We start from the raw sequence: 12,586 nt of genomic DNA, 5'->3' as shown, positions 1-12,586 counted from the left end.
CGGATAAACACAGGGGAGGAGTTTCCTCATTTCAGAAAGAGGGATTTCACTTTTCCCTGATAAAACATAAGAGAAAAGCAGCCGAAGTGAAGGCGTTGCAGCTCTGCAGCGGGTCTGGTTGGTGCCATGGGCTGGGATTGTGTCATTGGCCTTATGGGCAGGACTGGGGTGGATCACCGGCGGTGTCACCTCTCTCATCTCTTGCAGCTGAGATCAAATGGGTGTTCAGGGCACAGCAGAGGGGCACCAACACCTGCTGAGTGCATCCCTGGGTAGCAGGGAGAACACACGGCATGAAAGCCCCTCATCTTATTGCACACACATCCCCCCCCCTCCAGCCCCTATTGATTTTTCCTCCTGGCCCCCCAGGCTTGTTTCTTTTTCCCTCTGTAGAAGGCAGTTCTGTTCTCCCTAATGGAGCTCAATGCTTTTCCAGTATCCTCACCCAGAGCTTTCTCCCTCTCCTTGTTTGCAGACCGGTTTCCTGCCCGGCGAAATGGGAATCTCCAGTCCGAGCACGCTTTCCCCCACAGGAGTGAAGGGGGGGTCTCAGTATTTTTCTTACCCCAACAATCCTCGCAGGAGAGGTGCTGAGAGCAGCATAGGTACGTTGGCTGTTGGCACATTGCTTTGGTTTGGCTGGGTGACCGCAGGGCGAGTCCCAGTGCTGCTGCTGCTGCTGCTCTTCTGGGTGCACATCTGGCATCTGCTTGTTTTATTGGTTGTTTGGTTTAATATATCACCCCCCCCATTCCAAAGGGAAAGGGAAAAAAAAAAGCCTAAAAAAAAGTGGGAATTTGGACTCTCAGTCATTTGGAATTTCCTCTTTTCCGGTAAATGTCAGGTTGGGTTACAGATGCAGATGGCTTGAGGTTCTTCTATAAACACCTCAAGCCGCATCACACGTCAGTGGTCGTTCCTGGAAAACCTGGGGCTGCTTTGAGGTGGGTTCGGGGGCTGCTGGTCCCTATTGGGGCTCTGCAGTGTGACAGCACTGGGGCTGCCCCCCACAACCTCACACCCAGCGCTGGGAGCAGCAGTTGTGCGTGTTGGCACCCACCTGGACATGGGGCACTTTGCAGGGTAGGGCTGGGTGCGAATCCTGCTTTCGAATGACAAAGCCCAGTGGGTTTTGTCCTAGTTCCACCCCACACCCCCACCAGAATCTGTCTCTATTTTGGGCTTTCCCCACCAAACGAAACCAGAAGTGACCCGGTGCTGTGTGTTCCTTCCAGTGCCTTTCAGACAAAGGCATTCATTTCGGTTCGTACAGCGCTGCTCTGCGCTGCCAGCCTGGGGAATGATTCCCTTTTTGCTTCATCCTATGATGAATCTCCCCTGTCTCCTGCACTGCCCCTCACTGGGGCTTTCCTTAAGCATGGGCTAAAAAACATCTAAGATGCAACCCTCAATTACAGTTAAGGGTTATGCATGGGGTGAAGAGCAGGGAGGCTCTTCCTCGTTCCCGTTACTGACCCTCCTTTAGCTACGGGACATTTGGGGTCTGTGTGTTGTGCCCTTCTGTTTAGCTGCTGTTTGTTTTCCCCCCTGCTGACTCCCTTTCAACAAACCCCATCCTCTCACCTTGTCTCCCAAGCAGATGGACAGCCCAAAAAGGTTCGGAAGGTGCCTCCTGGACTCCCCTCCTCGGTGAGTGCTTGGGGCCCTGCACCCCCACCACTGCCAACCCCCACCTCCAGCCGTACAGAGAGAGAAGGGCTCCCCCCACCCCTCATAGGAGATAGAGGGGAAGCACTGCGGGCTGGGATCACAAACACAGACAGAGGGGTCCTGCCCTCAGCCCTCCACCCCCATCCCTTTGAGGTTACATCACAGTGCCCCCATTGCAGTGGAATATTCAGCACGGTCAGGTTTCAGTGCAGGAGGGAAGCAAAGCAGCCATGAGGCACGCAGGCAGCTGGGGGCTGCTCCAGGTGTGTGCGCTGCCCGTGCTGCTTTATAGGAAAGCCGAGCAGGCTGCAGGAATCTGTTAGCCATGCTCCGAGGGCTGTCGGAGGGGAATAAACTGAACAATGGCTTTGTGGCTCGGAGTAATGGGATCTGCAGGAAAGGAGGCTGGGGAGGAGGGGGTGCAGAGTTGTCTGGCTTTGCTGCGTGCCCAAAGGAACTGAGGGATGTAGCACTGCACCCTGTGCTGCTGGGGGGACCCAATGCACTGTTGTAGAGAGCTCAGCTTGAAGAGATTCTGCTTTCATAGGGATAAACCTTGCTGAAATTCAGAGCTCCCAAAGCCCGGCCGTGCCGTGTAGGGAAAGCATTGCTCTGACAAATGGCCCTTTGTTGGCCTCAGATTTCAAAGGTGCTGGGGAGCTCCCTGTCATGTTGCTGCTGCTCCGAGGGCCCCGATGCCCCCCCAGGAGCCACTCGGTGTTTGCCGACCCCATGCACATGTCAGCACCAACACCTGCAGCCCAGCTATTCCAGCTCTGATCCCACCCATAGGCAGTGGGGTTCTGCAGCACAGCAGAGCAGCACAGCTCAGTGCCGTGCATGCTTTGCATCCAGCTTTACGCACCCCAACTTTTAATGCATTCCACCCCCCCCCCAAACAGCTTCTTCCCAGCAGTGACCTCTGCTTTGCATTCTGCTGTTGAACTTCCACGCTGAGGAAAGGGGGGGGAGAGAAATCCACACCTAAGTGGGATGGGGAGGAGGTGGAGGATGGGGGGGGGGGTTGGGACAAACGGCAGCAGATCAAAGGCTCTTTGCAGCCCCGCTCCGTGTGTTATCGCTGGAGCCGGTGCAAAACAAACAGGTTCCAAAACCTCTCCTTCAAAATAAAGTGCTTGGATGTGCAGTTTCCAAAGCTGCTTCGGAAAGAAGGAAGAAGGAACGTGGAGGGTCGTGGGCACAGCGTGGGGGGACCCCGATGGGGTCGGATGGATGGAGAGAGGTGTGATGTGTTGAGGTGGGAACGGAGCTGAGCTGCATCCACTGTGCTCATCCTCTATGGGTTGGCTGCGTGCTCAGCTCTCTGTTTGCTCTCAGTGTGTTGCAGTCCCACCCCGCTTAGTGCATTTAAAGCAGAAAAAACAGAGGGTGAGGGTGGGGGGGGGGTTGAGGAGAAGGAAAAAAAAAAGGGGGGGAAAAGCAATAATAATAATAACACACAACCCAACAAAGCACGCAGCTATAAATCCCTTCAGCTCACAGCTCCAGGGCTCTGTGCGCGGCCCCCGGCCGGCCCTCGCTGTGCTGGCAGTTCCAACTGGAGGAAATGACCTCACCTGGAGGTCCCCGAGGCCGACGCCGGGGTTTGGGGCCGGGGGGGGGGTGGGTTGGTTGTGCAGGGGGGGGGTTTGGCGCTGATTTACCGCTTCCTGCAGCGCTTGGCTGCCATTCCCCCAATGCTGGGACGGCTCTCACCACCATCCCTTGGCTTTAATGGGGGGGGTGTTGCTCTCACCACCATCCCTTGGCTTTAAGGGGGGGGGGGTGTTGCTCTCACCACCATCCCTTGGCTTTAAGGGGGGGGGTGTTGCTCTCACCACCATCCCTTGGCTTTAAGGGGGGGGGTTGCTCTCACCACCATCCCTTGGCTTTAAGGGGGGGGGGTTGCTCTCACCACCATCCCTTGGCTTTAAGGGGGGGGGGGTGTTGCTCTCACCACCATCCCTTGGCTTTAAGGGGGGGGGGGTGTTGCTCTCACCACCATCCCTTGGCTTTGGGTGGATGGGAATCCCACAGCAACTTGTAGGTCTCGTGGCGCTGCATTGGGGATGTGGGATCAAAGCGAAACCCCAACACTTTGCAGCCCCTCTCCTTCCTCCCCCCGCCGTTCCCTTCCTTGGCTCTTTCGATGCATTAAATGGATGCGGGGGCCCCTTCTCAGCCCCCCCCCCCCCTTCCCTTCCCCTCCCTGCAGCCACGCAGCTGCCTCGTAGGCTGGCCGTGCGCCAAGCCCTGGCAGATGGCGCGGGGCCCATTAGACGTGCTTCATTCGATTCCCCCCCGTCCCAGCTCCCGCTATTTAATCAAATTAGAGGAAAAGTCAATTTGCTGGATTCTCAATTCTTCGCAGCCCTCCTCCTCCTCCTCCTCCTCTTCTTCTTCTTCTTCCTCCTCTCTTTTCCTTGCTCTCCCCAACCCCGTGCTGCCCATTCGGCCCCTCGTGCACAGAAAGCAAATCTGGGGGGTTGGGGGGGTTTAAGCAAAGGCTGGAGGGCAGCTGCCAGCACCCGTCAGGTTTTCCCCTTCCCTCTATTCCCCTCCTTTCCCCTCTCATTGCCACCAATGTTGGCCAGTTGCTTCCAGCTCTGATGTAGGGCAGAGTCTGTCCGTTCCCCCCCCCATCCCCTCCAAGGAGCCCCATACCCACATGGGGGCTGAAGAGGCTTTGGGGGGGGGGGGGGAGGATGGAGATGAGTATGTGGGGAAACCACATGGCACAGGGGGAAGCAGGAGGAGAGAAGCAGCTCTGAGAAGCAGGAACTGGGGGCACAAAGGGAGAAAAAAGAAGCATTTCAGAAGGTTGTAAGGAAAAGAAAGAAGAAATTCTCAGCGTTGTGAGCAATAAGAGGAATAGAGACTGGTTTTCTCTGCCCTCTCTGGCGTGGGGGGTCGGAATGGGGTGGGTTGGGGGTGGGCACAGAGCACCCGTTCCCATCCTATCCAAGCTCTGTGCTGTACCAGCAGCTTTTCCAGGAGCCCCAGCGCCCTCCTCTGCTTTCAGGGGCATCGAAAGCAACTCAAATCAAAATGAAAATGGTGGTTTCGGAATGAAACGGGTCGGGTGGATGGAAATAGGCTGCAGGGAAGGTTCTCACGTAGATTTCGTGCTGCGTTTCGGTTTCTTTGCACGTCGAATTCCCTACGTTCAGAAACGGGAACCGCCTCCCAACGGTGCCTTAAAAGGGTTTTCTGGGATGCGTTTGTGAAAGCTGATGTTCTCTTTGGCATCACGGAGCTGCTGAAGGCTGGCAGAGCTTTGTGCCGTCCTGCACAAGGGGCTGATCCCCCCCCCTACACACACACACCTCTTATTAGCAATGGTTTGCAGCTGACCCCATGTGTGAGCACACAGAATGGGGCCGATGCGCTGCTGGGGGGGGGGGTTGGGGTCTCCATGAGGGCTGCGGTTTGGGGTTGTGCTGCTGCTGGAGTAGAGCAGCGTGATTGAAGTACGCTGCAGTGCAATGGAGCTGCACCTTGCAGGTTCACCTGCAGTTGGGGTGCAGCGATGAGGTTCCCTGGGCTCGTTGTCCCCACCACCCCTGACCCATCCTATGCCCTTGGGTGCGGGTTTTGCATGCAGAAATGATGGGCTTTGTGGTTGCTCATAAAAAGCTATAACCACAGAAACGGGAACTGGAGCAGAGCACCGAAACTGGGGCCAGCACAGCCTGCTGGGTGCCATTCCGGGAAGGCAGAGGTTGCTGGGCTCAACCCTGCATCCCCAGCCCTGTGCTGCTCCACTCGGTGCTGTCCCCATTGCTTTGTCCCTCTCTGTCACCCATACGGGGTGTGCTGAGCCCCGGGGTGACGCTCTGCTCCTTGCCCCCCTCTGCCTTGCAGGTGTATCCATCCAACTCAGGTGATGACTACAGCAGGGACCCGGCTGGATACACCCCCTCGAAACCTCCCAGCACTGTGTACCCCGGAGCCTTCTATATGGCAGGTGAGTGGCCAACAGGAGGGATTGTGCCGTGTTGATTCAGGGCTGGAGCAGCCTTGAGCCCTTCAGGGCGCAATGGGGATGGATGCAGCCCCTGCTCAGGCTATGGGACTCATAGCAGCACCCCTAACCCAGCTCACAGCTCCTCCTTTCCTTCCAGACGGGCTCCACAACACGCCAGACCTGTGGAGCTCCCCTGGTGCCATGAGCCAGTCCAGCTACGGGGCCATGCTGGGCAGTTCCTCCTCCCCTCTCCCGCAGTCCGCCAGCTTCAACAGTTTACATCAGCACGAACGCATGGTAACATCACAGCACATCCACAGCTGTACCCCCCCCCCAAGAAACCCCCCCCCCATTGGGGCCCATTGAAATCCCCTCACCCCCCTGTTCCCTCCCCTCCAGAACTACCAGCTGCATTCAGGAGAGGTGAATGGTGGGCTGCCCTCCGTGTCAGGCTTCTCCTCTGCCTCCACCCCATACGGCGTCTCCAGCCACACGCCGCCGATCAGCGGGACCGACACCATGATGGGTACGTGCTCCCCCCCCCCACTGCCACACAGGGACCCAAGTGCAAAGCCAAAGCCCCGAGATCAGGGCTGAGGGTGCCCATATCTGCGTACCCATGTGCTGCCCATCCCTTTTGTGTCACACAGAGGACACAGCTCAGCCCTGCTGGGTTCCTGGGCAGCCCCCAGGAAGGGGATGGATGTGGGCTTTGCCAAGCAGCAGAGTGGGGCTGAGGAGGAGCCCGAGGTCTGTGGAATCAGCCCTTGGAGACGCTGTGATGTCGTGAAGCCATTCATCCAAATCCCAAATGGACCATTCAGATGCTGCATTAAACCCCTGGGTGCTTTAATCTCTGACCCTGCTGAGCCCATTACAAAACGTGTTACTGAAGTGAACTCGCGTTCACTGGGAAATGAGCATCCTGACCTGGATTCCTGGGGGGAGGTTTGTTCAGAGAAAGGGAAACAACATCGGGGAGGATTTATATGAGTTGCCTTGTCCCAGCTGCTCTCTGGTGCCCCAGCAGTGATGTCTGTGTCCTCTCTCAACAGGTAACAGAGGAACCACGGCTGGAAGCTCGGGAGACGCCCTTGGGAAGGCACTAGCTTCAGTAAGAGCTGCTGCACATCCCCGACTGTTCCCTGCCCCTGCAGACCTTCCTCTGCACCGAGGACCATCTAGGCAGTGGGAAGATGGACGCGTGAGAAGTTTGGGGGAACCTCTGCACCCTCAAACAAACACAGCTGCTACCCCGAGTCCTGGCGCTGTGCAAAAACCTCTTTGAGTAGATGGGGGAACCTGAGGCAGCACGTTGGGGCGTTATCACGGCCCCATGGGCAGACCCGTACTCATACAGCCCCTCAAAGTGGGACTGGTGGGTCCTGGTGTCCGGTCCCTAAGTGTGCTGCTGCAAACTGGAGGGCACTGTCCCATTGAGAGCAGCGTTCTCTGCTGTGGGGCTGTCAGAGCACCCGTTCAGCACAGAGACCTTTGCTTCTACCTGGTGCTTTGAGGGGGGGCTCAGCATTGCACCCCACGGTTATTTTGGGGTGGCTCCCCTTTACCTTCAGCATGTGGGACCAAGAAGGGATAGTGCAGGGCTGGGGCACCAGGTGCTGGGATGAGCTGGGGGCTGGGTTGAGCTGGGGGCTGGCAGTGGGGCAGGAGGGACACTCACACTCACAGCAGCGCTGGGGAAGGGGAGTTGTAACACAGGGCTGACCGTGCTTCTCTCCCTCCAGATTTATTCCCCAGATCACTCTAGCAATAACTTCTCATCAAACCCCTCCACACCGGTCGGCTCCCCGCAGGGCCTTGCAGGTAGGTGACGTCCCAGATCAGCTCCATAGAAACCCTCCTTAAAAAGCCCATTTGTTTTTAAAAGCAAAGGTGCGAGTTGAAGCATCTCTGCCACCCCCAAGCTCCTGGGGGAGCCCCATTTCCATGCAGCCCATCTCAGTGGGGCTCAGGAACTTTGTCCCTGGCTTTCCCTCCTATGGGATGAACCCAGTGTGGATGCTGCAAAACCATTGCAGTGCCCAATAAAGCCCAAACCCTGTATGTGTGTGTGTGGGGGGGTGCAGAGCCACCAGCCTGCTGCTCCTTGCCTCTGTGGCTCCATGCAGTGTGATGGTGTCCCTATACATGCTGTGGTGGCTCAGCTTCCAGCTCCATCTAGCGGCTGCTGTGCCCAGTCCCAAAGTGTCCCTGTTTGTTGCCAGGCACATCCCAGTGGTCTCGAGCGGGCGGACAGGGTGCCTTATCTCCCAGCTACGAAGGGAGCCTCCACACTTTAGTAAGTGAAACGTCTCCTCGCTCTTCTTCTCCTTCCTTTGCATCCCTGGGGGTGGTGGGATCTGTCAAATCCTCTCCCCCAGGACCTGAAGGGGGTTGGTTGGTTGACAGAGTGATGTGGGTTGGAGGTGCTCATAGCGATGGTTGGGGGGATGTGGTCAAACCCATTTGGGCACTGATTCCTGACCCCCATCCACACCATTGGGTTCAGCCCAGCTTCCTGCTGGCTGAGCAGAGCTGCTCCTCTGGCACCTTGGTGTCCCTGGGGGTGGCACTGCTGGGGTTGTGCTGCTCGCCCCCATGTCTGCCCTGCAGCCAAAGGGTTGGGCCGCGTGGGGCAGACATTGACAGATTTCTTTCTCTCTCCGTCCCCTCTTTCCAGCAAAACAAAATGGAAGATAGGTTGGACGAAGCCATCCACGTGCTGAGGAATCACGCCGTGGGCCAAACGGCCGCCATGCCAAGCAACCATGGGGACATGCACGGGCTTCTGGGCTCAGCACCCGCACACAGCGCTGCTGTGGGCAGCCTGGGCCAGGCCTTCCCTGCCTCCGTCATGTCCCTGGGGGGTCGGCACCCCAGCCTGGTGAGTGACGGATGGGGAGCGCTGTGATGGGGTGGGCATCCCAGGTGCGTAGGGTCCTGCACTGCTTCCCCCTTGTCTGGAGGTTGGTGACCACAGGAACATGTTCTGAGCGGGTCTGGGTCCCTGCCAGAGTGATCATCATTGCAGAACCTGGTGTGCTTTGCTCCCCAGACCCTGGTACAGAGCATTGTGCCCCGTGCTACAAACCAGCTGCAGCAGTGGGAACGTTTGCTCTGTGCTGCCAATCCCTGCCAGCGCAGTGCAGCCCCACGGGATGCAGGCTGCCCAATCCTCATCTGTGTGAGGTCTGTGCTGCAGGGATGCCCTTGCTCTTATGGCATTGTGGGGGCTGCAGAATCATTGGTGCCCTATGGAAGTGCATGCAGCCAGGCAGAACGTCCTGTGCAGCACGCAAGCAAGCAGTGCTTGTCCATGGGACGGCAGGATGGCAGCACTGCTGGGGGCTTCCCCCTTGGCTCTGGGCATGGAGTTGCAACCCAGCACCCTGCAGCCCCCAGGGCAGGTTGGCTCTTCTCTCCTGCATGGAGGGCACGTGGCTCTGTGCTGGGGAACCTGTGCTGGCTCTGACACTTCCACCCCTCTAAGCTTGCTCTGCTCATTCTGCTGTAGGTGGGAGGAGGTCACCCTGAAGACGGGCTGTCCAGCACCCCCAGCATGCTCCACAACCATGTCACACTTCCATCACAGCCCAGCTCACTCCCCGACCTCAACAGGCAGCAGGACACGTACAGTGGTAAGGCAGCTCTGCACCTGGGCATGCATGAGTCCTTCTTGGGGTCACCCCACATCCAGCTCGGGGCTCCCCATAGAACTCGGTTCACCCACAGCACTTTTCCCAGAGGTCCTTAATGTGGCTTCTGGCTCATCCCGCATGTTCCTGCCCCTCCAGCTGTGGGTACAGTGAGAGCCCAGGCACTGCACTGCTTGGGGAAGGGTGGGCTCTGGGAGATGTGAGTGGTGGAATGGGAGTGAAGGGGGAACAGCTGAATTGGAGACCCCCGAGCAGGGCGAGATGGGGATGTGGTGCTGCATGAATGGGGACTCCCAGCCCCCTCCAACCTCTGTGTTCCTTGGCAGGTTTGTCAGGGGGGCTGGGACGAAGCAGCGTCTCCTCTGGAACCAACGAGATAAAAAGGGAAGAGAAGGAGGATGAGGAGAACACATCAGTGGCAGATAACTCTGAAGAGGAGAAGAAGGAGCTGAAACCCTCCCGGAATAGAACAAGGTGCTCTTTGAACAGGTCTCTCCCTTTGTACTGCTCTGAAGGCATTTGGCTCGGGGTACGGCCACAGTGACCTCCAGGCAACTGGGCTCAGCCTGGTGACACTGGGACCTGTCCTTGTGGTGCAGACCCCCTGCCCAGCCTCAGAGGGGCACAGCCTGGGGTCCTGCGGCATTGGAACCAGCCGTGCCTTGGAGGGCTCCCAGTCACTTGCCCTGCTGTCTTTATGGCTGTGGGCTTTCCTCGTGCTCACAAAGCAGAGTTTTGGGACGTGCCCAAGCAGAGCAGGCACTGAGCATCCCTGGGCAGAGAGGGAAGGCTCCAGCCCTTCCCTGCATCAGGCTGCTGTTCCATTTGCTTTGGGCTCCTGTATTCCCCCCATCACAGCCAACCAGTCGTGGCAGTGGGTCAGATGGGGGCCTGGCAACATGCTGGCCTGTCCCCAGCCTCGCCATCAGCTTGCTCAGCTTCCCAGCCAGCAGCCACCTCCTGCCCTCCACCCAAACACCCAACACCTCCTCGGAGCCAGCGCACACCTCCCAGCAACAGCTCACACCATAAGCACAGAACCACAGAGTCACTCGGGTCGGAAAAGCCCTCTCAGATCACCAACCCCAACCCACCCCCACGTCCCCAAGTGCCACATCTCAGCAGTTCTTGAGCACCACGGTGACCCCACCGCCTCCCTGAGCAGCTGTGCCATTTCATCACCCGTTGTTTTGTGCTTTCTTTATTTGTTGCGTATACAAAACCAAGCAGCCAACAAAAAACTTAAGGGAGGAAGAGGAAGAGCCTTAATGCTTCTCTCCGTGTCACTGTGCGTCCCCGTGCCGCGGCTGGGGGACGTCTGGGTACCTCCGTGTGTGTTTTTTCTTTGTCTGTGAGTTGACCGGTGCTGAGAGTGCACGCGAGGAATGTCCCTGTCTCGTTCTTATTTTAAACCATTAGTCAAGATGAGGATGAGGAGGACGATCTTCTTCCCCCAGAGCAAAAAGCCGAGAGAGAAAGAGAAAGGAGGGTCGCCAATAATGCCCGTGAGCGCCTGCGGGTCCGTGACATCAACGAGGCCTTTAAAGAGCTCGGACGCATGTGCCAACTCCACCTAAACAGCGAAAAACCACAGACCAAACTGCTAATCCTCCACCAGGCCGTATCAGTCATACTGAACCTGGAGCAACAAGTTAGAGGTCAGTGAGGGTCCCGGAGTGGTGATATTTGACGTATCTGATCGGCACGGGGCTGTCTGTCTGTCTGTCTCTGTGACGTGTGCTGTGGTGCCTTGCGCTCTCTTTTCCCCTTTGCCCTTGCATTCCCGAGGCTGTCGATGCCTTTATTATTATTATTATTATTATTATTATTATTATTATTATTATGAATTATTATTTTCTCTTTTTTTTTTTAAATTATTTTTCCTTTTTTTTGTTGCCTTTTTTTGTTTGGTTTTTTTTGGTCTCATCTCCTGCTCTTCTCTCTGCGCTCTCCATTGCCGTGCACTGCATGCTGCTCACCCTCTTGGGGCACCCACAGCCCCGGGACCACCTCAGCCAGCAGTAAAACCAAACCAACCCCAAACAAACAGCAAAACCCCACCGCCCCAAACCCAATTCCTCCCTGCAGCACAAGGAGCTGCTTCCTCCTCCTCCTCCTCCTCCTTCCCCCAGCAAAGCACTGGGGACTGCAGAGCTGCACCAAACGGCCTCGCTCCCATCCACACCAGGAGCTCTGTATGTGCACAGCGGAGCTTCCAGAGGGCTTTGCTGCTTTGTTCCACACCTGCAGTGCATGCAGTGCATGCTCCCACCTCCCAGCGCAGGGCAGGTTAACCCCTTTCTCTCTGCAGAGGCTGTTTGTAACACATGAACCCGTGGTCTGTGCCTGGCTGTGCTCCTCTCTGCTGGCCTCTGCTGTTGCATTGATGTTGGAGTCCTTTGTGCCTCTTTTCAGTTTGTAATTTATTTTTTTTTTCCCCTTTTTTGCTTTTCATAACATATATTATTTTTTTTTTTAAATTATTTTCCTGTCTCTTTTTTAATTTCCCCCTTTTTTTTCCTTTTTATATTTTTATTTATTTTTTTATTTCATTTCGAGTTTTTATTTTTATTTTTATTTTATTTTTCCTTTTATTTTGGTTCTGTTCTTTCCAATCTCCTACAGACAGTCCCCAGCCGTGACCTCTCGGTGGTCCCAACTCTCTACCTTGTACTTGCTGCTTGCGGCCGGAGGCAGGAGCCAAGGGGTGGCTGGGAGGGGGTCGGGGAGGAGGAGGAGGAGGAGGAAGGGGGTCAGACAGAGTTGGCACCGTGTTCACTTTGGTCTCCCACGCTTGTCCCTTTATAAACCCTTCTTGGACACAGCTGGGGACACACAGCAAGCCCCGCGTGCAGCTTTTAGCTCAGGCAGGTAGGGTGGCACCGCTCCATTGGTTATGTATGCTCTGGGATGGAGCTGATCCCGCATCCATCCATGCCCTGGAGTCCCTTTGTGACCTCCGGGTGACTTTGTGCTGTGGTTGGTGGCAGATGGGACAGGCAGGAAGTCGAGGTGTTGCAGGGAGCTGTGGTGACACCGGGTGACACCAGGCTTTGTGCATCCTTAGGGGACAGCACAACAGGGAGACAGCCGCAGCCCACCCGTGGTGTGGTCTGAGTCAGCAGTGTTAGCAGTGGCAATGTCACTGCTGGGGTGGCTGGAGGTGGCCTCGCTATTTGGCCCATCCCGGCTGCTGGAGAGGCAGCGGCTGTGCCAAATGAGCACCATGACAACAAGGAGAGGACAGGACAGGGACAGGGCTGGCACCCAGGACCTCAGATAGGGGCGTTCC

The 12,586-nt window shown here is 56.7% G+C and overlaps 1 protein-coding gene across 12 annotated transcripts in view; it reads left to right on the top strand.

Moving 5' to 3' along the window:
* Positions 1-12,586, top strand: part of TCF3 (transcription factor 3) — a 54,617-nt gene that overhangs the window by 35,650 nt on the left and 6,381 nt on the right. For 4 of the 12 annotated variants that reach the window (XM_072357702.1, XM_072357703.1, XM_072357705.1 and 1 more), the window contains 12 exons: positions 476-605; positions 1,598-1,650; positions 5,536-5,638; positions 5,796-5,935; positions 6,038-6,164; positions 6,694-6,842; positions 7,384-7,462; positions 7,864-7,937; positions 8,319-8,522; positions 9,153-9,276; positions 9,621-9,768; positions 10,714-10,952. In XM_072357702.1, coding sequence (XP_072213803.1) covers positions 476-605; positions 1,598-1,650; positions 5,536-5,638; positions 5,796-5,935; positions 6,038-6,164; positions 6,694-6,842; positions 7,384-7,462; positions 7,864-7,937; positions 8,319-8,522; positions 9,153-9,276; positions 9,621-9,768; positions 10,714-10,952 — 1,570 coding nt within the window. The remainder of the gene's footprint in view (positions 1-475; positions 606-1,597; positions 1,651-5,535; positions 5,639-5,795; positions 5,936-6,037; positions 6,165-6,693; positions 6,843-7,383; positions 7,463-7,863; positions 7,938-8,318; positions 8,523-9,152; positions 9,277-9,620; positions 9,769-10,713; positions 10,953-12,586) is intronic. The other 8 variants (XR_011905877.1, XR_011905878.1, XM_072357707.1 and 5 more) reach the window with 5 other exon arrangements.

The sequence above is a fragment of the Excalfactoria chinensis genome, chromosome 26, assembly GCF_039878825.1.
Source record: "Excalfactoria chinensis isolate bCotChi1 chromosome 26, bCotChi1.hap2, whole genome shotgun sequence".
NCBI lineage: Eukaryota > Metazoa > Chordata > Aves > Galliformes > Phasianidae > Excalfactoria > Excalfactoria chinensis.
This window is presented reverse-complemented; position numbering and strand designations above follow the sequence as displayed.